The sequence below is a fragment of the Corapipo altera genome, unplaced genomic scaffold, assembly GCF_003945725.1.
Source record: "Corapipo altera isolate COAL_440 unplaced genomic scaffold, ASM394572v1 51, whole genome shotgun sequence".
In the NCBI taxonomy this organism is placed as follows: domain Eukaryota; kingdom Metazoa; phylum Chordata; class Aves; order Passeriformes; family Pipridae; genus Corapipo; species Corapipo altera.
This window is the reverse complement of record NW_020884892.1, coordinates 1224992-1250625: the sequence shown is the minus strand read 5'-3', so window position 1 is coordinate 1250625 and position 25634 is coordinate 1224992. Positions and strand designations below refer to the sequence as shown.

At 40.7% G+C, this 25634-nt stretch overlaps 1 protein-coding gene across 1 annotated transcript in view; it reads right to left on the bottom strand.

Annotated features, from left to right (window-relative positions):
• Positions 1-15846: 15846 nt before the first annotated feature.
• The window catches only part of KCNK9 (potassium two pore domain channel subfamily K member 9), an 87858-nt gene continuing 78070 nt past the window's right edge, over positions 15847-25634 (bottom strand). The window contains exon 2 of the mRNA XM_027645723.1: positions 15847-19713. Coding sequence (XP_027501524.1) covers positions 18872-19713 — 842 coding nt within the window. The 3' untranslated portion in view covers positions 15847-18871. The remainder of the gene's footprint in view (positions 19714-25634) is intronic.

The following is a 25634-nucleotide window of genomic DNA, read 5'->3' as shown; positions in this document are numbered from 1 at the left end:
ATATCCCAGCATCTACTCTTGGTACCTCACTGGGATATTGCCATGGAAACAGGAGAAGTTTGAAATAAAAGCGAATACGCTCACTTTTCTTATTTTTCAGTAGGGACCTCAAAATTTACTGCAGCATAAAACAAGCTGCGTACCATCTGCTTATTGAAAATTGAATGCAAATGTTTCTTCTCTTTTTTCTGGAGCTCTAAATCCCTGCCACAGTATATCCCCTCAAAAGCATCCTTATAGATATAATACATGAGTTCATGTTGCTTCCTGTCCAGAAGTTAAGCTGATGAGAAACATCCCTGTACTTCAGCCATGAACAGCGCAGATAAAGAACAGGCTGAACCAAAATGGAAGACAACACATACTGGAGACAAGCAGAGCCGTGAAACCAGCTGCTGGAACAGAATCTCACACCAGCCTGATTTTTTCCTTCTGTGGTCACTTTCTCCGTGAATCGACTGAGTCAAGCACCACTGAACAGGAGAGTTAAATCCTCTCTTTGCAGCACCATGAGCCTCAGAGCTGATGTCACTCTGATTTATTCAGAATGCCTCCTAATAAGGGGCGCCAGAACATGGTTTTCGGTAAAGTCAATGGATACGAGGAGTTACAACATCTAACTCAGGTAGATGGAGGAGGCAGAGTCTGTGTAAGGCACCATTTCTTCTCACTGCTTGCTGAGATCAGACTTCCTTCATGTTATATTCAACATTAGAGACTTAGGTACATCTTAGGAGGTGGCTAGAAGGAAGTGTATGTCTTTTCACATCCTTGATCTCTCTCATTGTATTGAAATTTTCACTGAGGAAAACTTTTGGCAACATTTTGAGTATTGCTTTTGATGCCCCAGACACTTGCCTGTCAACAACCTGTCTCTGAGGTGGAGTATTGCTCTCTGCAATAGCATCAGTATTGTGGTACACAGGGATATTCCCTCTGACTTGAGGAGATAGTCCAGGCACACCACTGAGCCTCTGGCAGCTTTCCAAGGGAGAGGAAAGATGTGGTAACACTGATGAGTGCAGTTGTTTCTTTGCCTCTGATTTCAGCAGCCCTTTCCCAATCGGTGGTTAAAGAGCTTGTATCTCTTCACGAATTTCCACAGTCTCAGGTTGGCAAGGAAAGGCTGACTTGTTCTGGCAAGGAAAGGCTGACCCTGTTTTTATGTACAGGGTCATCTCTTCCTCTAGAAGCAGAGGAAACAACACAGCTTCCTCTGTCTTGCACTCTGCACAAAACTCTGCTTTGCAACCAGGTCACAGGGTTGCAACTATTGCAGGGCCATCCATCTGCTGTTCTTTACCAGAGCTTTTACAGGGGAGAGATGTTCAGGTTGCAATTGCAACCAGATTGTGTTTTCTGTTGCTATTTCTCCGGTAATCAGACAGCTACACTAATAATCATGTCCTTACAACCCTGGCTCCTGCTTATCACAGACTTCTCTGAGAAGGAAAGCTGTGCCCTGTTCACTCAGCCATCCGTCACTTTGCCGTCCGTAATGATTAATGTGCACCCACCAGAGCCTGCTCACAGCTCTCCCTGGGAGGCAGTGAAGTTGCATGGATGATGTTCTGGGTCCACTGGAAGATATGTATGAATATCTGATCACTATTAGGTAGGTCCAGGGTGCTACAGATATGACCATGAGAGTCTAAGATTTGCACAAAATTTATTTTAAATGTGCTTAGGTTATGCTTCATTTAAGCTTCCTTCTCACTAATGGACAGCAGGTCAAATATTCCACTGTGTCCATTCAGAGTGACAGGTCTATTATGCCTGGAGATGATACTGAGAGGCTATTTTTACATATCCATTGTGTCACTGCTGTTATATCTATGGGACAGGTCTTGATTCCAGGTGTCTCCTTTGTGTTACACTGTTTTGAACACAGAGTCACAGTCTTGTTCAGGCTGGGAGGTACCTCAGGAGGTCTCTAGCCCAACCTCCTGCTTAAAGTTGGACCAACACTAAAGTCTGATGCATTGTTCACAGCTTTTTTCACTTGTGTGCTGTGGTGTAACCTTGGCTAAGAGACAAACTCAGCTGCTTTCTCACTCCCACTCCTCATCAGGACACAATGGGGAAAAAAAAGAAATCTTATGGGTTAAGATAAAGACAGTTGAGATAAAGATCAGATCCTGTCATGGGCAAAGGAGACTCAAATCAAGGCAATTAATTTATTGCCAGTTAAAGTAAATTTGGATTATGAGAAACAAACTGAAACAACACTTTCCCCCCCACACCCTTACCAGTCCCACCTTCAACTCTTCACTCCCAATTCTTCTCCCACCAACGGGGAGGAATGGTGATGGGACTGTGGTGAGCCACCACAGCACCTCTCAGCCACTCTTCCCTCTTCACACATCTCCCTGCTAGGAGCCAGCTGGGTTGGTAATTGTCTTTGAGCATAAAAGACTTGTTAAGAGTTTGTAGCAGTTGAAATGAAGAGTGTTCCTGATACTGACTGGAACGGGGGGGTTGAGCTGGTTTTCAACCTGTGTAGAGGTTTGACCCCGTGCAGAAGTCTTTGAAGGGATGAAGTTTCCTACACACCAGTTTCTACAGAGGATTAACTGGACTGAAGCAGTTACCTCTTGTTCTTCTTGTTAGTTCTTGTTAGTGAATCTGCCAAACTCAATTGCCTTTTTTGCATTAGGGAATCCTGACAGGACCACATCTTGCAAAGCTGTATTGGCCTAAAGGCTGTTGCAAGGAGGTGGAGAATGTTCACAGGACAACAAACACAGGGTTATTTTCGTTCTAGATTCCTCCCTCTCTCTCCATCCCTCTCCCTCAGGGGAGCAGACACTAATCATTGCCTATAACAGCACTGGGTGATTAATTTAAATGATTTAGCACCTGGGGATTAACCTTCACACAGAGATCGATGTTTTGGCTTTTTCCTACATTATTACCCTTACAGCAATTACCTCCCGCAGATACTTGCTCTTGTGCTAATGAGCCAGAAGCTATTAGCATCCACATCTACTATCTACATGTTTTATAGTTGCAGGAGGGCTCTTCCTTGATGACCACAACTTCTGGGTAGGCAAATTTACATAATGAATGGAAAAGGCTTTTCTGCAGACATTTCTGGAAGTAAAAAAAGAATAGGAAAATTGTATTAGCATTATGAAGAGAAGTGTATCATAAGCAACACTTCCATCAACGCTGCTTCCGTACAATCTTAAACATCCACTGGTCAGATTATGTGACCAATACATCTGTTCTTGAGCAAGCAGCAGTCACAAGTATAGAGGCCATGTTGATGAGAACACAGCTGCGATGGGCAGGGCACGTCTCCAGGATGAAGGACCACCACCTCCCTAAGATCCTGCTCTATGGTGAACTTGCCACTGGCTGCTGCAAGAGAGGAGCCTCAAAGAGAAGATACAAGAACTCCCTGAAAAAACATCTCAGCCTCGGCCATATTGATCACCATAACTGGTCTACTCTGGCCTCAAATCGGGAGGCCTGGAGACACACCATCTATAACGCTGCTGATGCCTTCGAGAACACACGCAGGATCACTCTCTAGGAGAAAAGGCAACGCAGGAAGAACCGTGTCTTGCAGAATACAGCATCTAAGGAGTCTTTCTGTTGTGCCTTTTGCAATCGGATATGTCTGTCACGTATTGGCCTCATAAGTCACCAACGTGCCTGTAACAAATGTGGATAAAGCCTTCTCAAATCTTCGTTCGCGAAGCCCAGCCATGATGTATCATAAGCATGAAATCAGAGCCAAGAAGAAGAGAATCAGGGTGTCAGTAATGTGATCAGTGCTGAGATTTACCTGCTCAGTGTGAGTAGCCCAGGCAGAAAGACCATACAGATAGAACTAGCACGGTGTTATAACTTACACCAGTCTGTTGGATTGAGTCTAATTAGCAAAGTTCAACCCCAGTGTAGGCTATGCCTAGATTAAACTGCTTAGTTCAATACTGAAAAAATTGAGGTAAACTCTCTCATTAAATCTGAGTAGGTAAATAATTCAGATTCTATTCTGCTCTTCCTTCTATTTTTTTTTTCACCACATCTGTATTCAGCTCAGTCCTGTCTCAGTAATGTTGACTTTGCCACCCAGCAGTTTGTCCCATACCACTCCGTGGGCTCTTGCACCAAAAATATGGATTAATTTAACCCATCGGTCCAAATATTCCTCTTGTTTACAGTTATATAAATTCAATGAGTTGATATCAGATTGCAGAGTGAAATGCAGAGTCCATACCATGATAGTCAGAGGCCATGCACAATGTTGGGAGAGGTAAACACAGAAATACAAGCTGGGGTCACTTCTACTACACAGTGTTTCTCAATGACAATGTGAATCTAGAAAGAGGGAGGTTTCTTTCTTGTTCCATCTGTGCTCCTTGTCTCCTTTTACCTCTTCGGAAAATTATTTCAACTCACACCATCAAAACCAGAAACAGGTAAAAGCTCCCAGCAGGTTAAGGAAGCAGGGTAATTGCATGTCTTAGCAGCTCCCTTTTCATAGATGGAATTTCTTACATTCTATAAACTAGAAACAACAAAAGAAAAGCACAGCAAGAGTTGTGCTAGCTAAATGTGAGCATCGCCACAAGGCATAACCCATAGTTTGAGATCAAGGTCATTCAGGTTCCAGGATGGCCTTTTTCACTCTCATTTCTGTGTACAACACAGCAAACCCCAGTCCTAAAACTCCACAGATGTCAGTATCTTGCAGTTTGCCTCTGCATCCTACTATGCAAAATGTAACACTCATGTGACACTGCATCAGTGAAACAAGATAAAAGTGAAACAGTTGCTCTCGATCAACTGTGCAGCACAGGACACCAGAGCATGGTGTAAGCTCTTCTTCCTTGCTGGAAAAGTCAGCTGCTGGTATCTGCACAGGGAAGAATCAAGACATGCAGTATGTTCTTTTATTCAAACCTAAGTCTGATGGCAGAGCTGAGTCTTGGTGCCTTTGGAAATACCAAGTTCGTTCACATGAACTTAGTGTGGAATTGCAGTCTATTATGACACAAGACCATTAGTGTATGAGGTATGTAGGAGCAATGTGGATATCCTTCCTCTCAACCTTGACTAGAAGGTAGAAGGGAAAGATTAACCTCCAGGTAGAGTCCATATAGACTGAGGTGGTAGATCAGTAGGATCTATCTCTAGCATTTCCACCCTCTTAGAAGACAAGTGACTCCCGTCTCAGTCAGACCTGGAAGAAACAACCATAGAGCTAAGTCAGGACAGGTCATCTGAATACATATCACATGCTAAAGCCAAGAGTTTTCGATCAACAGCCACTATGTAAGTGGTACAGTGCATTGGCTTCATCTATAGGGACATTTTCTTCCTTTCCTTCAACAGTCAGCATTTCCCAGCAGTAAAATGCTGGAGCCAAGGATAGTCTAAATATAATCATAGACTCATAAAATGGTTGGATTTGAAGGGACATTAAAGATCATCTAATTCCAGCACCTCTGCCACAGACAGGGACACCTTCCACCCAACCAGGCTGCTCAGAGCTCCATCCAACCTGGCCTTGAACACTTCCAGGGATGGGGCATCCACAACTTCTCTGGGCAACCTGTGCCACAGCCTCAACCATTGTCACAGTAAAGAGTTTCTTCCTAATATCTGATTTAAACCTCTTTCAGTATAAAGCCATTCCCTCTTGTGCTATCAGTCCATGCCCTTGTCAAAAGTCCCTCTCCAGCCCTCTTGGAGTCCCTTTAGGCACTGGAAGGAGCTCTAAGGTCTCCCTGGACCCTTCTCTTCTCCAGGCTGAACACCTCCAGCTCTCCCAGCCTGTCTTCAGAGCAGAGGGGCTCCAGCCCTCTGATCACCTTCATGGCCCCCTCTGGACTCACTTCAACAGGTCCGTATCCTTCTTATGTTGGGGGCTCCAGAGCAAGATGCAGTGCTCCAGACGGAGTTCACAAGATCGGAGTATAGAGGCAGAATAACCTTCCAGCAGCAACTAGTCTTTAATATCTCCTTCAGTGGCTGAATTTGGATAGATATCCTGATTGCAGGTCTTCGAGAACTTTTGTTTTCTGTCTTTTAATCAAATAATGGGTTTTTTCCTGGCTCTGAAAATCCTAGAAATATGTATTTCTTTTATCCCTAAATTTATTTTTTTAATGGCAGAAACAAAAATATTTTCTTCTCTCACTTCTAAATGTTTTGGTTTCTGTTTAATTGGGTATTGCTTTGTCCTGGGAGAGTGAGACAGCTCGTTTACTTTGTCTGTACTGCTCATTATTTCGTACACTTCCACTGCAATTCCCTCATTTGTCCCCTCTCAAAAGCCACAGTTTTTACAACAGACAAGCTTAACTGAAGACATTGCCTTAGGTGAGAAAGATGCAGCGATTTGGTCACAGCATGATTAGAGACAAAAACCTGTTTTCAGTGACTGAAATATTTGGTTTACTGTCAACCAAGCAATTGATGTGTACTGAGCAGGCTCTTGCATTTTGCTGCAGGATGCTTAATTTCTTTCCTCCTATGAGACAGGACCCAGGTACATGGCAGCAGCCAAACCCCGAACAATCAGGCATCTGTGACTTTGATTCAGATTTATAAAGATATTTATAGACCCATAGATGAAAGATTGAAGGGTTTTTCCTGCATTTTTTTCCTCTTATCCCCTGAAGTCTGACATTTCTGTGGTTGTTAAGAAAAGTTCAGCATACAAGGTCTTATTCAAACTCTTGTATACTACCTGGAGCCCTTTAAAATATCATCTTCTAGCCTATGCTATTGGTTGCTTAATTAATTACTCTAAAAGGTTTTTTTGCTTGCAAAAGCAGTAGACAGGGTTCAACGACACTTTGGCTTTTCTGGATAACTTGAAATGATAAAATATGCTGTCAAATACCAGTCCCGAAAGAAAAAAATAGTTGATCTTAACTGCTAACAGAAATGTTATCTGCTGCAGCACAGAAAACACGTGAGATTGCTTGGGTATCTTTCTCTCTGTTGTTAAAGCTGTTTTTCTCCTTTCTGTGCCATAAGTACTCCTATCTTCACCATCAAAAAATGAAGATTTCACATGCATTCTTTGTTGTTGTTTTAATGTAGGCTGGATACTAAATAAAGGTGTGTAGGACACTGACTGTGTCCCAACACATAGGACATCTTGGCTCTTCACTCATTTGTAAGTGAGGCTCATATACAGAAGAGCAGATGAAGGCTATAAGGACAAGCTTGTCTCACTGTTGCTATAATAGGTCTCTTTATAATTGATGGTGAGGCACTGGCACAGGTTGCCCAGAGAGGTTGTGGATGCCCCATCCCTGGAATTGTTCAAGGCCAGGTTGGATGGGGCCCTGAGCAACCTGGTTAGTGGGTGGCACCCCTGCTCATGGCAGGGGTTTGAATGTAGATAATCTTTAAGGTCCCTTACAACAAAAAACATTCCATGATTATATGATAATACAGAACAGTGACTTCTACTAAATACTTTCTGCATTAAGACAATGGTTTCTTCCTGTAAGAGCACACAAGGTAATTGGTCTGTGTTGTATCACTGCATGTCATGGAAAATTTGCTGCAACCAGTTATTTTATTCTAATGGTTAACTATTCTCACTGTTCATGTAGATATTTTTTTTCATCAAGGCTGCTGGAAGGAAATACAAAACCTCTCACTCTCTGTCTCCGCGCAGCTGGGATAAGCTTCTGGCCACAGCATCACCAGAGAAAAGAAGGGAAAAAGAAGATATTCTTCCCGTTGGTAAGATGTTTCTCAAATGTGAAATATTAACTCTGGAAACTTTTAGAAGCCTTCCATGAGTAGCAGTGTGCAGAAACCTCACTGTAAGGACAAAGTGAGGTCCTGTACCTGCCTTCACTTGAGACTTACCTGTATGGCAACAACTTTACAGGTTGCCCAATGCTCCATCCCAAAAGGGGAATCATGCTTGTGCCTCAAGGCAGTATCTGCCTTGAGATCCACTTCCCCTCTTTTATTAGGAAGCACTATATTAATAATTTTGTGAGTGAAATGCTGATCTCCTCAAGTCTGAACAAGTCATGCTGTTCAGTCTAGTATCCTAAGATCTTGCCCTTCAGCTCCACAAAGTTAAGGTAGGGGGAGTCTCAACAGCAAACTCCAGCCCACCATGCATTGATTCTGCTCTTATTCCTCCTCTAAGCAGCTTCTTTGTACTTATTCTGTCCTGTAGTCACCTGGGAACAGCAGGGTTGGGTGTTTGATGAAGGTTCATACTTCACTCTGCAAGTACTTTTGTCAAAAAAAGCTTTTATTGCAATGCAAAATATCTTCTGTATATGACATCTTTCTCCCCCCCAACCCCCTTAAATTTAATGAGTAATCCTTTCTGGGTTTGTACATTGTGATTCTTGTGTGTATGAATGAATATATATACATATCTATATATATATCTATCAATCTATAGATATTATATTAATACAATCATATATAAATCTGGACCTATATCATTTTATATATACACGTATCACTAGATATATGTGTGTATGTGCATATACATATATATATACATTACATATACACTATATACACATATATGCACACACATACATATGGTATAATCATAAACATCTCTTGGTTGTCAAGGGACTTTTCTTTAACAAAATAAGTTCCATCAGTGGATTTTACTTCTGTAGTGCAATTTTACAGGAAGTTAACATTTCCACATTCAATATAAAAGAAACAATATACATTTGAAAACGTGCCATAGGATTTTTAATGAAAAAATTAGAAAAGTGCATTATTTTACAACACTACAGTAAATGATTCTTTTTTTTTCTCTGTAAAGACATTGTAAAATATATACAGGGTTGCGTAGTGCATTCATTACAAAAGAAAGATGCAATCCCTTGCATAAATTACATATTGTACAGGGGTTCGCTGTCTACTTGGACTTGTAAACATTTGTGTGATACAGTTTTCATTCTTTAAGTAAGCTGCAATACATCTTATTTTCATTTGACTGTTGTTGCATTCTGACTCCAGTACGGCATTCTAAGGCCATATGTGAAGGCATCCTCTCCCATACTGGAGAAGGCCAGAAAAAGAAACGAAAACACAAGAGTCTTTAATTTGGTTCATTGTAATGAAGTTATCACTGGTTCAATAAATCACATCTTGATACTTATGACCTGCTCTTTCTCCTTTGCTAGGACCAGCTCAACAACTATGTTGAAGTTAGAGGTCTGAAATGAGCAGAGATAACAGTTTCCAGGAGGTAAATTCCCAGTGCAGTCTCCACAGCCAAGCAGCTCCTCTTTCTAGATGGCCATGCTCCTAAGGCTCTGTGTGCTGCACAGAAAATATATCAACCAGGGTAGAAATTTAGAGAGTTTTGCTCTATCTCAGGCTGTTGAGGGCCTTTAGAATGCCGTCAATACACCGTCGGTAAGTCCACATATGCACATTCAAAGAAGTACAAAAATGCACCAAAAAGTGTCAAGAGATCCAAAAGAGACATAGCATCAACACACACTCACAAACACACACATACACGCACACTTCTGTCTGAGCAGAAAGGCTCAGTCTCCAAAGTAGGATTCACAATTTAATTTCAACATGTATGTGTGTTTGGAAGAAATCCAAGAATTTCCATATAAACTCCTTAGGTCCCAAATTGAACACTTTTATCCCTGTTTCTCATAGATGAACAGTTTGTTGAAGTAAGTAATTGCACCTTGAAGAGACAGTATCCACATTCTTTTGGCCTACTGGAAACAACTGTTAAGCCCCCCTCCCATTCCCCATTGACCTATCCAGCTCCAAATCATCTCCTTTGCCTTCATATCACCAGGATCAAAAGTTTTAGTCCATACTCCTCAATGGTAACAAACAGCCACACAAATCTTAACAAGTCAAGGGAAGAGGAAAAATAAAACATTTTTTTTCTTCCACAGTTCACTCCTGACCTTGCAAATAGAAGAAACAGATGGATTATTGGTTGTATGGCATATTTTACGAAATTTACATTTTGTAAAAAAAAGATAGATTAGGTTTGCATTCTGAGGAATGATCCATTGCCTTGTAATTTCTGCTTATTTCTTAGTTGTCAAAATGTTAGTAGTAGACAGGACTCTTTTGCCTTTTTTCAGGCAAAATCAACTCAACAGTACTTATACCAAAACTAACTGTGTGGATTAACCAAATTTGTTGAAGTCCAAAACAACAGTGCTCCAAGTGGTACCCAGGAAATTAATAAAGCCAACTCTTAGATTAACAGAGTCTTAAACCTCTTGTAACCTGGACACTGGGATCCCTCTTTTGTTATGTGGCTATTACACATATCCTCCAACATCTGAATAATATTCCTGCCCTAAGAATTTATACAGAAAGTATGTGCCACAATGTGAATGCAGCTGAACAGTTGAAAAGGAGGTAAATTGCCATGAGAAGATCATTAAGTTGTGTTGAGCATGTCTGTTGTGTTGGTCAATGACGACCACAACAGACTCCACTCTACTAATCTTCCCAAGGGAATAAAAAGGGCACTGTATCAACGATAAAGAGGAATTTCCTACTGCTGCTTCTGACTGCAGTGTCTCTCCATGTTGGGAATTGAGAAGCTTTGCTAAAAAGGAGCAACATGACACCCATCTTTCCTGGAAAACAGATGTGACAGTAACGAATTTTTCAAAGAGAAGTCACATGAAATATAAGTCACTACAGAGCAACAGGAGCTTAAATGCTGAGGAATTTTAAAGGAATGTACAGTGAAGATAAAAAACCCAACTAACTGCATTGCTAGAAGGATCTCATATATATTTTTTTTGCAGAAACAACAGTTACAGCAATCAGAAGAATTTGGCAAGGTTTTGGTAGCCTCAATCATAAAGAGCTGTGAGCTGTCCTCCACGTCCATTTGGATGACCTGCATAATGAAAACGATGAGATGTGCCCACTGCTGCATGCTGAACAAGAAACTTCATATCACCACATCACCATTCAGAAGGGGTTCTGAGAAGAGCTTCAAATCAGAGAGGTGAGATAAATGTGGTAGATACCTCAAAGGAAACAATAGAAGAAACAGCTACAGATCAATCTGAAGGTGCTGCCACTTAAGTTTCATGTCTTGCTTCCTAAGGAGAATGCTGCCCTGAGCTCTTGCCCAGCATGCAAGTTAGATATCAGCCCTGCCCTCCAACACCATTAACTCCAGGCCAGGAAGAAATCCAATCTTTTGCTCTGCTTCTTTTAACCTTGCTCAGAAAGGATTTAAGAGAAGGATATCCCATAGCATCAATCCGGCTCGTGACACAGAAACTTGGTTGTATCTTGCCCATTCCCTACGTGGTCTAGACATATTTGAACAAGTATTCAGCAACTTTCCTCCTAGAATCATAATCTGTTCCAGACAGCACAGCTGAGACACTTCAGCTATTGCACCAAATGGGTACTAGAACCATGCTCCATCCTGAAATACAGCCCCTTCCACATCCATCTGCATCAGTTTATCTAAGACACAACGCCACTTTTTTATTCTACATGTAAGACAAAATCAGATCAAAACTCCAGAAAACCATTTAAGCACCTATTTAGCTCAGGGGGAATTAAGAGCCTCACTGCATATACTGGACCTGAGCTAAAATTCCTTTCCCAGATACTCCCAACACCATCTCCAGTTAATATGCCAAGATGATGCTTGTCAGTAGGACAGCTGAGGCATGACCTTTGTGTCAGCAGTGCTATTACCAAATAGGCCTTTTGGAAATCATTTTGTAGAGTTGCAATTTCAAACTCTGGGAGGCCAAAATCACTTACACAGTCTACTTCAGATAATCTAATTAAATACTGTTATCAGATGAATTATCCTCTGAAAAATAATTATGATTAAGAGGCTGCATAATCATTCTGTAGAGAGAGCTAGCAATAATGAATTAATGTTATTTCTCTAAAGGTCAGTTTTGACAATATTTTGATGATATTTTGACATGTAGAAACTGTCCAAACACAGTCAATACAAAGAGGTTTCTTTGCTATATGGTGACCTCCTGAACCCAGCTGGAGAAGCTTAGCATTTCCCACACATTCCTATGGATTAGCATTTCCCACACATTCTGGGGACGTACTACTGAAGGTGGGCAAGGATACCACAATTCAGGTCTTTCAGGTTTGCTGCAGGCAATAGGAGGGTTGATGCAACTGATCTTTTCCATGGAATATGAGAGGGAAGATGCTCCAGAAGACACAATTTCCCCTACTTCCTCTTTGACACCAACACAGGTAAGGTAGTCTCACCAAAGACAATCCACTCCACCACGAACCAGCCCTGGTCCATCCTTCCCAGACATCCTACCACTTCTGCTTGTGAGAATGCTGACAGATGACTAGGAAACAGACTAAGCCCAGAAGGCCATGGTTCTTTCTTAATTTGAAACCACACCACAGACCTACAATGATTTACAGACTATAAGCCAAACCGCTGTGACTCTTCCTGGCCATTCTCCCAATGACCTGCTCCAAAAAAAAACACACTCCAAAGTTCTCCTCACAACCTAATGCATTGCATTCCAGCCAGGGAAGAAGTGGATCTCACCCGTGCAGGTTTATGTACATCACATTTCCTATTTAACTCCCCACATCTTGTTTTTAATCAATCTGTAGATTTCTTTTGTCAGTAGTAATTAGAGTGGAACATTTCCTTCCCCAGGGTGTAGTTCTGTAGCATAATGCTTTTCCCTAATAGAGGAGGGGGGAGAATACAGAATGTGGTGATCTGGGGTCTGAACATACGTCCATGAAATGGCAAGCTAATGAGTTAATGTCTGGGTAGAAAGCAGAGAGGGAATATGGAGAAAGCCAGAGGGTGGCTGTCTGTGAAATGGATCTCTCTTCTAGCCTCAAGTATAATGCTCTGGATACAGCAATTACTGCAAGCTGTTCCACAGACCAGATAAACAATGAATCAAAGCCAGGCTAGTGGTATCAGAACTCATGCATGAGGAAGATGCATTATAGAGCATAGTTTCAATTATTGTATTTGCCAGCTCCACTTGTGAATTCACCAGCTATGATAAATGTTATCATCCTGTTGTTTGCTCTACATTTCTCAAAGTGAACTAAAAGACAACTCATCTTGGAACTGTGAATATTAATTACCAATAAAATTGAAGCATTAATCTTTCCCCTGCCACCCCCTTTTTTTTCCTAGGTTGTTGTGCGTGTTAATGTACGGCAGCACTCCTTACACTTGCAGAAAGCAAGGTGAAGGAGGGCTTTGGGATATTTATTAATTACAATATTCACAGAAGGAGAGACAAATGAAGGCTGAAGGCTCTAGGGATACAATTTCCAGCCTAAAATTAGCAGGCAGCTTTGAATGACTGGAATCCATAACACAAAATACAGCTGCATAAATTATACAGGTTGTTGTTTTTAGGTCTTATTGCTCTCCCTTAGGTTTAGGAAACATGGTGAGCAGCAGCTGGAGACACTGACATGGTATCTAATAGTAAATAGAAAATTTTTCAGTTTCAGTAAAAGGACACAAATCAGGATTCATTGCATTGCACCAAATCAATTGGCTTCAGAGGAAGGCCCTGCCACAGCAGGCTTTAGATAAGGAAAGAGTTTGCTTATGTCCTACTGAGCTCTTCCACTTGGGAGCACCAGAAGGAGGAAATAGCATCATTAACATAACACATCCCAGAGGTCAGCACTGCTCAGGAGGGGCTGGTTGAAAAAAATCTTGGTTTCAATGGAGGTGGCAGTAAAAATCTGATTGGAGAATCAGGAACTCCAGGGATCTCCTTATCAGCAGCAGTCAGTGGAACACTGGAGTTGGTCTGGACTGAGAAGGGGACAGTCAATCTCCCAGACTGATTCTACACAGATGAAAGCGTAACAGTTCTTCGGCATCATCTTACGTCAGTTTCAACTGGAAATAACAAAACTACTTCTGCTGTTGAGAACAATTTCTTTTTTCCCAATTTTCTTTTTGCCTTCCTACTACTTCTTTTGGGTGAATATTCCTTTACCGTATTCATTATACGCACCTTACATAACTGAAAACTGCATTTTGGCAAAGGGTTCCATCAGTTTTTCTTGGGTTTAATTCAACTTCTGAGCTCTGATTAACTAGCATAGGAGTCCCAGGGCACCTGCCATCTGTAATCAATTTCTCTGTGTCATTATTCCATTTGTTTCAATTTTGGTGTATCGTTATGATGGGTAATCCTTTTCAAATGCTTTGTCTTGCTGAAGTTCCCAAAATAAAGTTTTATATCAGAGACAGATGACAGGCAGACTGGTCAGAAAGGCAATATTTCCTTTTTCAGTTCTCTGAGTGTTACATATCTTTGGCTGATGGAAGTAGTAGCGGTGTGATTCTCATTGTAATTTGTGCAATACTCCAGTCAGTAATAGTGTCTTGTTGAAATATGCATGAAAAAGTCCATAACATTAGTGTAATGGACACGCTCCAACACATCTCTCTCATCCCGCTTCCTCATAAAGATTTTCAATGACTGTCTTAATTAGATCCTAATATGAACAGGAATATTACATAAAGTTAAATGAGGACATAAACTTCAGCTAAAAGCTACTTCCACCCAAGCCCCTGCCCTCTGGTCTGTACACACCAAATAGCTCTGGAACATTTTTGTTCTCCACCTTGGTTCCACTGACTGCTTTTTTTTTTTTTTTTTTAAGCTTTCAGCAACAAATCAAGCTTTTTTTTTCTGTAATAAAAACTTTCGAATCTGTCAGAGAAAACAAGGAATTACTTTGCTTAGGTCTGATTCACAATAATCTTGATTACTGCCCTGGTATTTCATTGATTAAACCACTAGGAAACTAATGAGAAAATGTACAATACAGTAGATTAATCTGGTTACTTCCCTCTTTTCTTTTTCTTCTCTTTTTTCTTTTTTTTATAGTGTCTATTTTGTCCTAATGAGCTGCTACAGAGGAGTTCAAACAGAAGGCTACTGCTGAAGGTCACTGTACGTTTCTTCATTCATTACCTAGAAGCTATTTTGGACTCTTGAAGTAGCATCCACACACACTTTCTAAGCTGTCCCATTACAGTCATCCCTGTAAAGCAGATACATGTACAAAGTTCTGGCAAAGCAGTGCCACTTAGATCAGTCAGGATCTCCTTACACAGTAATGAAGGCCAAGTGGAGACTCGTGCCTGCATTGTTCTGTTAAGTTTCCTCTTTCCTTCTCATATCACAGCATGCTCAGTCAAAGCTATTTTGGTGCTTCACTGATCAAACTGATTTTTCCCTTTGATGATAATATGAAATATGATAGGATAATAGGGTTGTTATATAATCAAAGTCGACAGCAGGGAGCTAAATTTGTGTTGTTTTGATGAAGAGCACGTTAGTGTGACATAAATAGACTAATCTGATTTATTATTATTATTTCTAATGCTTAATAATAGGGAAGGGTAGGGGAAATGAGACTCTGGGGAATAAGAGTGCATCACAAAGTGATAGCAGATATTAGGATGTCTAGTCATAAGCAGCACTACTACTACCTGCTTCTAGCTGAGTTTCAAAGGAGTGAGTAGAGAGCAAGAGAAGTTGTTCTGAAAGAAATAGTGTCTTGAATAGAATAAAACAAATCAGATACTAGAGAAAATATTCTGTGAAAAGCAGTGTTGTGGGAAGAAAACTGTTATTCATACTGGGTAATAAGGAGTCACAAATGGAATTGACAAAAGTCAGCTCACCTTTCACTGACTGATTTTTCATGTCTAACTGAAAAACTGGGATTAACCTGGGATGAAAGCTTCCCTTTCATGATGATGTCTGTTCCAGTTCCAGGCAGACCAAGTCAGTATTCACACATCAGTCAAGAGCCACGAAAATGACTAAAGAGAGAGACATATTTTGCCTGGTGTACTGAGTTCTTGTGCCTCTGGTTGCTCACAAAGCAAAGTCCTGCAGGAGTCTCCTTGCAAAGGAAAGAGTTTCCACGTCACTTCAAAATCCTATGTGTAACAAAAGAACAGATTGGACAGAAATGTGGGCTCTTCAGTCAGAAAATAAAAATAAAAAAACATATTTGAAAATCCCAAGGAATGCAGATACATTCAAGCAAAACACTTTCCCACATACACACTCATTACAGCTTTTAGACTTAAAAGTATGGCTATGGACATCTACTCTGGCTCCTTCATATCAACATACACAGATTTCTTCAACTACTTCTATAAACTTCAACTAAGCTAAAGTAGAGCTATTATAAAGCCATTGAGTTTTAATGTAAAGAGTCTAAGTGGCAGATAACCCACGACATGCTGAGGTAAGTTTCTCCCCTGGTTAAATACCCCATGTATTAAAATTTACTCTTCATATGTGGCTCCAGAGGGAAGATTTAGTAACAAATTAAATAATGTATGTGAAGTTTTGAACATGATTTACAGGACACTTAAAGACTATTTTTACATGCAGTAGAAATAGTGATTTCTTCTTAAAGGAAAAGAGAAAAAAGGTTAACCAATGTTTTATAAGATGAAACTGCCTTTTTTCTGTTTAAAGGTTTCACTAAAAGTCCTGTTACAAAAATTCTCCTTTGCCAGGCAGACAGAATTCCACCTGACACATGATATAGACGTCTAAATTCCAGGCATTTGTTTTCTTATCTCCATATCAGCAAAAAAGATCTGCATTTATTTGCACTTCAGGGATGACACAGGCAAAGATGAAGCAAGTGAATTTGGAGAGCACTGTGAACCCCGTGGGCTACTCTCACAGGAACCAGCTTCTAGGTAGCAAACACTAGAGGGGGTTTAATACATCCTGAAACTGCTTTTTTAGGTATGTTTGCTTCAATACTTTTGCCATCAGCATTTGCCATAGCACACGGCACTGGCAGCGCAGCATTAATGCCCCGAGCATGCCCCACACATTACTCTGAAAAAGTCCATCCTCATCCATCCTCATTAAGAATCCTAAGATGTTTCTTCACTAACCTTAATGGAGGATTTCATGCCACAGCAATTTCTAAGCCCAAAGGAAGCTGCATAGAGGAGTCAAAGTCATGGATAACTTGCTTTTCATTTACTTGTTGAAAGGCAGACGTGAAGAACGTGAACATATTTGATAGTTAATAATTTAAAGCCAAGTAGAAGAGAACAGAGGAGGAATGACATTCCTTATTTCTCCCTATTAATGGTCCTTATAGGTACCTCTTTGAAAGGATATCAACATCCATCAGCACACAGAGCTCAGAGTTTTAAGGGTAAAAAAAAGGATTATTGCTTTTACACTGAGAGCACGAAATGGTAGAATCGGCAGGAAGTGATTAGTGCCAAAAAGAGATGGAGTTTGTATGGCAAATTAACACAGAAAGCAATTCAAAAGATAGAATTAAATCAGAGACAAAGGTGTAGGTTTATAAAACTCCCAGTCCTATCCTTGTAAAATCAAAGATAAATCTCCAAAAGCACTAAATCCCATGTAATCATTGCAAATTCCTATTGTCTTAAAGGGGAGCTGGATTAGGCCTCTAATTCAGTTCTATAAAGTCTGTTTGGTCCAGATGAACAACTGAGAGATGGACAATGTCCAAGGAACAGCTCTACAACATGGTCTCAACATCCTCCACTGCAACTTGCCAAGGCAACCACTCCCACTGTTACCCTCCAAACACTGGAGTAAAGCTATTTTTGCCCATAACTGCTAAATGCATTTTACCTTTGCCTAGCAAAAAAAGCAATGTCACATCTAATCTCACAAGTTCCCAGTGAGCCAAACACAAGATACTGTCCCTTGAATTCTTCCTGAGACCAACAAAGGCTTTCCATTATTTACAAATCAAAAGCATTTAGAGACAATCATCTTCAGTTTTTATTTAAAACAAGGAATGCCCTGTCACTATTATATAAGAAAAAATATACATCCTCCTATTATACCCATCTTAACCAAGCATTCCAAAAAATATAATTCCTATTCATGCAGGTAATTGCTGCACAAAATAATAATAATAATAATAATAATAATAATAATAATAATAATAATAATTTATAAATAAAATTAAAATACCAAAATACACTCTTTTGTTCCAACAATTCTCCCAATTTATCTTAAAAATTCCACTTACAAATTGTTGGAACAGTTGAAAATTTTAAAATTAAATATAGTTAAATCAATAAGATTATTTGCTTTTGATTATTAATTCCATTGCTAGTTTTTCTTGTGTTTTATTATGCATACCAGTTTTACAAAGTGCATGCTTTATTTTTTTTTTTTAATTTTGAACTGGCAAGCTAAAATGATCCATCTTTTCCTGCCTTTTTTAAATGTTAATACAATCTAAAATCTAGCATTAAAAAATTTATCATGATACATCTGGTACATTGACTGCTTATGGCGCATGCTCGTCTTGGCAAAAAAAAACCAAAACAAATTGGCTCCCCTCCCACCCTCCCCGTTCCTTTTTGGAAGCAATCTAAAAAGCAGGCTGGAACACAATTGCTTCAAGGGCAAAAAAAAAATAAAATAATACCTGATGCTTTAATTTTTGTCACATGGCACTAGTTGTGGAATTGCACCCGCGCACACACACACACACACCCGACACACACGCAAAGCACACACCCATGCTGCAACCTGCTCGTGAGGAAAAAAAGTTTTGTTAGGTCAGGAGTGCCAGTGGCACATGAAGGCTCCCAGCTGTATGTGCAACTTTGGATTTGGTACCCACTTCACGTCACCTTGAATCCTCTGACATCCACCGAGGGGGTAATGTAAGGCATACTTTGCTGGAACAGTAATAATCCATGCTTCATGCTCAAGAGCTGAGTCTCAGAGGAGGACTGGCTTGCTCTATTCCCTTTGGCCTCACTCTCTCACTCAAGGAACAAAAAAACCCAAAACAACAGAGAAGAACTGGGGAAAACAAGGAAAGCAAAAGACAAATCCCTTTAAATGGACTTTCGCCGTTTCATCAGCCTATGGTTATCTGTAAAGCTGTGCAACCCAGGTGAGATGGAGCTGACAGGAGATGGGAAAAGGCTGTTTTTTAATGTGCTTGGCGAGATCTCCTCTATCTTGTAAGAGATGGAGTGAAAGTACTGGGGGTTCAGCTTTGAGCTGAAAGAATTTTGGTGGGACACCACCCGGCTGGTGTACTCGTGGGACCTGTAACACATGCAGGAACAAACTGACTGAAGGTCTGTTACTTCGGCCTTGTACCGTGGCCGACCATGCTGGGAGTCCTCTTGGATGTGGATAATCATGCTGTTGCGGTTCCCTGCCAGGGACGCCCGTTCCTCAGCATCCCGCCTCTCATCCTCACTGTTCATGGTCAAGAACCTGAGAACAACCAGATTTAGAAATGCCCCAATAACTGTCAACCCCACTAGAATGTACATAAAGCTAAAAGCCACGTAGAGAGGCTTCTTTTGAAGGGCCCCTTTGGTCTGCAGGGCCACATAGTCTCCAAACCCTATCGTAGTCAATGTTATAAAGCAGTAATAGTAAGCATGGAAAAAGCTCCATTCCTCATACTGGGAAAAGGCTGCTGCTCCAATGCAGAGTGTTCCCATGCAGGAGAAGAAACCCACAGTGACCATGTTTTCCATGGAGACCTCGGTGCTCCTCATCCCACAGCACTTTTTGATGCGTTTCAAGAGGTACTTGACAAAGGTGTTCATGCGCTCGCCCAGGCTCTGGAACATGACGAGTGTCAGTGGGATCCCCAGGACCGCGTAGAACATGCAAAAGGCCTTCCCTGCGTCCGTCCCTGGGGCAGCATGTCCGTAACCTGGGAGAGAGGATGAAAACACAGCACAGTCAGCAAGGCAGGCGATGACCACAGTTCCCCCTTCACACAAGCCACGTGAATCACAGAGGCTCTGATGCCACAGCCAGATCCAAAGCTACAGGAACACTGCAGTCACACGATCTTCTGATACCTCCTCCCCCACATCCTGTGTCTGAAGTAAATAAGACACAAGACAACAAAGTTGTTCACACAGAAATGGGAAAGAGGAAAGAATGGGCAATCCCTCCTACCTCAAACAATGTTCAATCTCCTAAACAGGATTATATCACATTAATTCACTGAAGAAGTTTCATGTCCGTCCTGTATCATATGCAATAGTGGAAACTTTGGAAATAGATGGACTTTCCCGTTGTGTTTTTGAGGGTAGTTGCCCTGTCCCAAAACCAGAGTACACTCATGGCATTCAAGTTCTGTGTCTGCTGATAGTGTGGAGTTACAACATCCACAGACGCACAAACCAAATAAATTCCTTTTCAAACTCTTCCATACTGAATAAGCCTTTCTCCTTGACGCCTTATGAAAGTCATTGCTGGAACACCATAGGAGTTTAGGGATTTAATGTTTTTTCTGTCTTTCATTACTGAAGAATAAACAACTTATCAGCTTGTTCCATAGTTTTGCAGCTTTGACAGAATCGCAAAGGCAATTTCACCGGGATGTTAAACTAATCCAGGAGAGGATGTACCACATTTTACAGCATAGTTTACTGATGACAAAATCATAGCTAAGTCTTTATTCTAAAACAAACCATAAATGGGGGTCTGTTTTGAAATCGTAATTTCACTTTTTCATATCACACTGCTTTAAAAATTTACATTCCTTATAGCTGAGATTCTGAGGTATGGTACCAAAGTCTCCAAAAAAGCCATGGTATGTGTTGACCATATGGGTACCACCATCTAGAGTCCCTTTAAAGTCTGTGAGTAGAAATAATGTACTTCAAAAAGGCAGCTCCTCTTATGTACACAGAAGTGTCTAAAACAGTCAATAAGTTATTCTCAGTAGACAACTATTTCTCTAAAATCATTATAATAGAAATCTTGGGACAGAACTCAATTCAAGATTAATATATCTAATATAATATATTTGCTGCTCTGAATTTGTCTAATCCTTTTTTGAAACGATTGACACTGCAATCTCCTCAATCTCCTGTGGCAACAAATTCCAGAAGTTCACTATCTACAATGTAAAAAAGGTATTTTATAATTTCAAGCAGATCTCCTTGTTTCAGCTAGTGCCCCTTAGTTCCAGTACTGAAGTTCTACATCTACCTATCTATCACAGCCATTTCAACTCGATAGCAGAAGTCACATTCCCTGGAACATTTCAATGTCCTTGTCTGGATCTTTCATAGCTCTACCACATCATTTTTGAGTCCAGGAGCCAGAACCCTGCATACCCCTCACGATGTGGATGCACCACAGAGTCTACAGTTTTAACTAGAACTAAAACATGAACACAAGGAAACCTTCAAAATGTAAAGCAACAGGGGACAAGGAAAATAAAACAAGAAAGTCAGACAAGAATTCCCTCCAAAAAGCAACAGGTATTTCCATAGCTCAGTTGCTAGTTGTTGACAGACGGGTGGGATGTAAAAATGAATTTATAAAAGAACCACAGAACTCAAAATAGGAGATTCTTTTTTCAGGTTACAAAAGAAAGAGATTCACCTGTTGTATTGAGCCAGGTAGCCTGTTCATCATGAAAAGCAGTTTCCAAATTACCTGGAAAGGGAAGTGTCTTCAATACATTGATGATGGGTTAGTTCTACCTGACTGTCCCTCAATAAAGCCTATAATTGCCTCTCATTACTAAGACTAGCTTTTGAACTACAGAGGTGTTAATTAAACCAGGAACATCTTCCCATTTTATAGCTTTAGTTACAGATGATAAAGAGAAGGAAAGCTTCAGAAAATGTGATTTTCCAGATGGTTGCAGAGATAGCAGTTGGTGGAAACAAGTTTCACTTTGTGTTCTAAAAAATGATTGGAGTGAAAAAAGATTTCTTTTGATATCACTATATCCTTCTCATTAAAGATATCCCCAGAGACACTTTAGAAAGATTATAAAACATTAATATTATATGCTTATACACTATCTCACAATTGAATTTCTAAGATTTGTCACAGACTTCGTAATTATATATCCCATAAGATAGGAATATATCCATATCCCTGTGTTACAGATAGGGAAGCACAGACACCAGCAGGCTTTAATTCCCCTCCAATTCACATAGGTAGATAGAATATCCAGAAATTTTGATTTCTATTCTGCCCCAAGTCATTCTCACTTTCCCTTAATATCAGATGAACGTCTTTTTTACTGTTTTCTCACCATGAATCTGGGGTGAAGAAAGGACTTTATTCATGAAGCTGGAATAAGACTTTACAAATAGATTCATATAAGAGGATCAGAATCACATATTTCTCCTATACAACACAGTTTTAAGGAATAGGCACCTTAGTCATTGCCTTCAACTCTCTGAAATAAGGGAATACAAGAGAAAATACACCAAAGAAAGACTCAACTCTGCATTACTTAAGCATTACAGAATCTATCCAACAATATACAGAGTAACTCATGGAAAGCAAACTGCGGCAGTGAATGCTCTGTGAAATTCAGTAAACTTCAAATCTAGAACAAATCACTGTTTTCTTAACATCAGAAACCGCCTTTGGAAAAAATGGGAAGGCCGGTAAGTGTCAGAGGAAGAGGGGTACAAGGGATCATTAACACTAGGAAAGGATACAGTTCATGAGGTCAGTCTCCAAGTAGCTGGGTTTTACTTGCGTCAAGTAAAGGCAGAAGCAACTGCCTTGGAAGCAGATTCCAGCTACCTGAATTCATCCTAATTTCCTCTGCATGAATGCCCCTGCCCTTTAGCAGAGTATAAAGAGATGACTCTGTGTCATCCATAAGAAGCACAAGGTTTAAAGAGAAATGGAAAGGTTAAGTGTGACATCAGGTTTTCTTTCTCTTCTGTGGTAAAGAAGATTGAATAGAAGACCTTAGAACTGAGTATAGGAAATGCATTCCCTGACAAGCTGAGATAATGAGAAAGGTATAGATGGAGTTTTTCATTGGACCACACCTAGGTAAATACTGTCTGTACTACTCTAGTAAGAGTTTACCAAGGTTCCCACAGTACAGCAGCGTGACCACAGCCGGCAGGTTTGTCCGATATTTAATTAGATGTAATTTGAATGATCAAGGACAGACTAAATTACTCTCACCTAGATTGGAGGCAATGTCATTAGTTCTCTCTCTGTCTTTTATAATGCCTCCCAGCTCCTTAGGCCTTCATGACAGAGCTTATCTGGGTTGGTATCAAGAAGAACAGCTTGGCAAGAAGAAATGTGTCTCAGAGTGTTACTCCAGTTCTGGACTGTGGAGCACCAATACACCACAAAAGCCATCTCTCCCAATCCATGGAATGTCTGGGATACAGAAATCAAGTTGAACTGCAGGAAGGTATAGGCAAGGGAGAAAAAGAATCAGACTGTAAGGGCTGACACCAAATGTTGTACTCTGCTGGGGTCTTCCCTGCCTTTGATTTTTCCAAGCCTTGTCCATTCTCTGATGGAAAACTCTCAAAGATTCTGATCCACTCAACCTTCTTCAAAGATTCTGATCCACTCAACCTTCTTCAAAGTTTATTTTTCCATGGTGCCTTTTAGACAAGACACAGAGTGAAACTCCTCATTACAATCTCTGTGAGGTCCATTTGGAGGGACAACCCCAACAGCTTTCTCTTTCTTGTAAAGGGACATTGTGCTGGTGTACCAGCCCACTACCAGAATGTGCAGAGGAACATAGCACACAGGTACCCTGAATCCAACAGTAACCACAAGCAGATGGCTGAGGAAGAGTATAAGAATAGTATATATACACATGACTTTTTCCCCACGAATTCATATACCCAGCTTCATTATTTGGTGCTCAGGGATTTCCTAAGTCAGACAAGGTTTGGCTGATTTTAGTAACACACGATGGATTTCTCTTCCATGAGTTTGGGCATTGTCCCTTCAACGTGTATGAACCTCCTGCACCTGCAACATCCTGTGGCAAGAAGGTTCATAGATCAACCATGTGTTCTTTGAAACACCTGCCATTGCTTCTTTACTTCTCTTTCATTACTATCAACTGATGGTAATGTTATCTCCTCCTCTATGGAAGAGACCAGGAACAATCATTCCCTATTCCCCTTCTTTGTGCCATTCATGGTTTTATAGACATTTTATCAACAAATATGCTGTGTTGTATTCAGGCCCTAAGCAAGTATCCCTGGCACTCTGTAGCCTCACATGGACAGACCAGCTTGCTTAGATCCACATCAGTGATCTTTGCACCACGCTCAGGTGCAGGGTACAGACAGGTCTGCAACATCTGCCTTGTTCTCCAACACAGATTCTCTGGAATAACACTCTGCTTCTGGAGCAAAAAGGGTCTTTATAAACAATTTCATGCTACTGCAATGATGTAGACTGCCCAGAATAAGACAATCCATAACAAAAATAAAATATAATGGGAAAAAATTTGGAATACTTTTAGTGTGTTGCATCTACACAGTAACCATCTCCAGCACTGCAAGGCAGTATCTACTCTAGAAAACTAAACTGGCCTGAAGTCCTGCCAGGGGAGGTTTAGGTTAGATACTAGAGAAAACTACTTCATGGAAAGGGACGTATAGCATTGGAACAGATTGCCCAGGGAAGTAGTAGAATGTTAAAAAAAATGTGGATGTGGCACTTGAGGACATGGTTTAATGTCTTCAAGTGGTGCTGGGTCGACAGTTGGACTTCATGATCTTAAAAGTCTTTCCCAGCCTTAACAATTCTATGATTCTGAGGATGAATTCCACTATCAACCCATGATGCTTCACTCTTAAATCATCAGAACAGTTCCCATTATGGCTTCACCCTGGAATAACCAGCACTGTCCCAGACAAAGTCCATGCCTGATCTACCCATGGAGGTTGACATTGGCCAGGGACAACTGCAACTAAGCACCACGCTGGAAAAGTACATGTGTTTAGCTGTTACTGGCCTTCTCCATGACATCTCTGTTAGCCTCTGAGTCTCACAAAACACAGGTCCTGCTGTGCTTAGCAGCATAGATGGAGCCTGAGTGGGTTTTCTGAGTGTTTATCTACACTGAGCTCTGCCAGGGATTGAGAGAGGTTTGTTTCTAAATGTGCATTGGTACCAGGCCAAATACATAGTCAGTGTTAAAAAATAAAAATTAAAAGTGGCAGTGGTAAGTTAGTTATAGGTCACACTCAGGCCAGTGTGTAGCTGCGGAGCAGCCAAGCCTCATTCACATTCTCATTCAATGTACAACAGGTCTTAGATATCTTGAATCTCAGAGCAATGCTCTGTGTTATTCATGAGGGATGCTCTATTTCTCTTAGGAGGAGGTTTCTTCCCTCATTTATCTACGCATCATTCATCCCTGTGATGGACATCTAGGCCTGACAACAGTCTCCGGAAATAAATTAACTTCTCGATCCCTGTGACTCAAACCCTTCTTACTCATGCTGGCAGCAGCCCTGGCTGGGAGATAATGAAGAGAGGATAATGGCACCTGTTATTTAGATGGGCAAGCATAATTCAGATTAAAACATCTTCCTGATGTCACACACTTCACTTCAGAGGTTCATCTACGTCAGAGAAACCGCCACAAAGATCAGAGCTGTCTCTCTGCTGGATTTGCTTTTTGTGCTTGCAGGGAGAAGAAACAACATGGCCTTTGTAGTGCAGATGAAAGAGGTTTCAGTAAGGATGAGGGAAATACTTCATCTAACTAACTGGTAGTAACTCATTTACCAGGACAACGGCTTTCTCCTGTAAGGACATCAAGAGTGCATCATGTTACCTGGGCGAAAGCTGCTGTGTAACTAC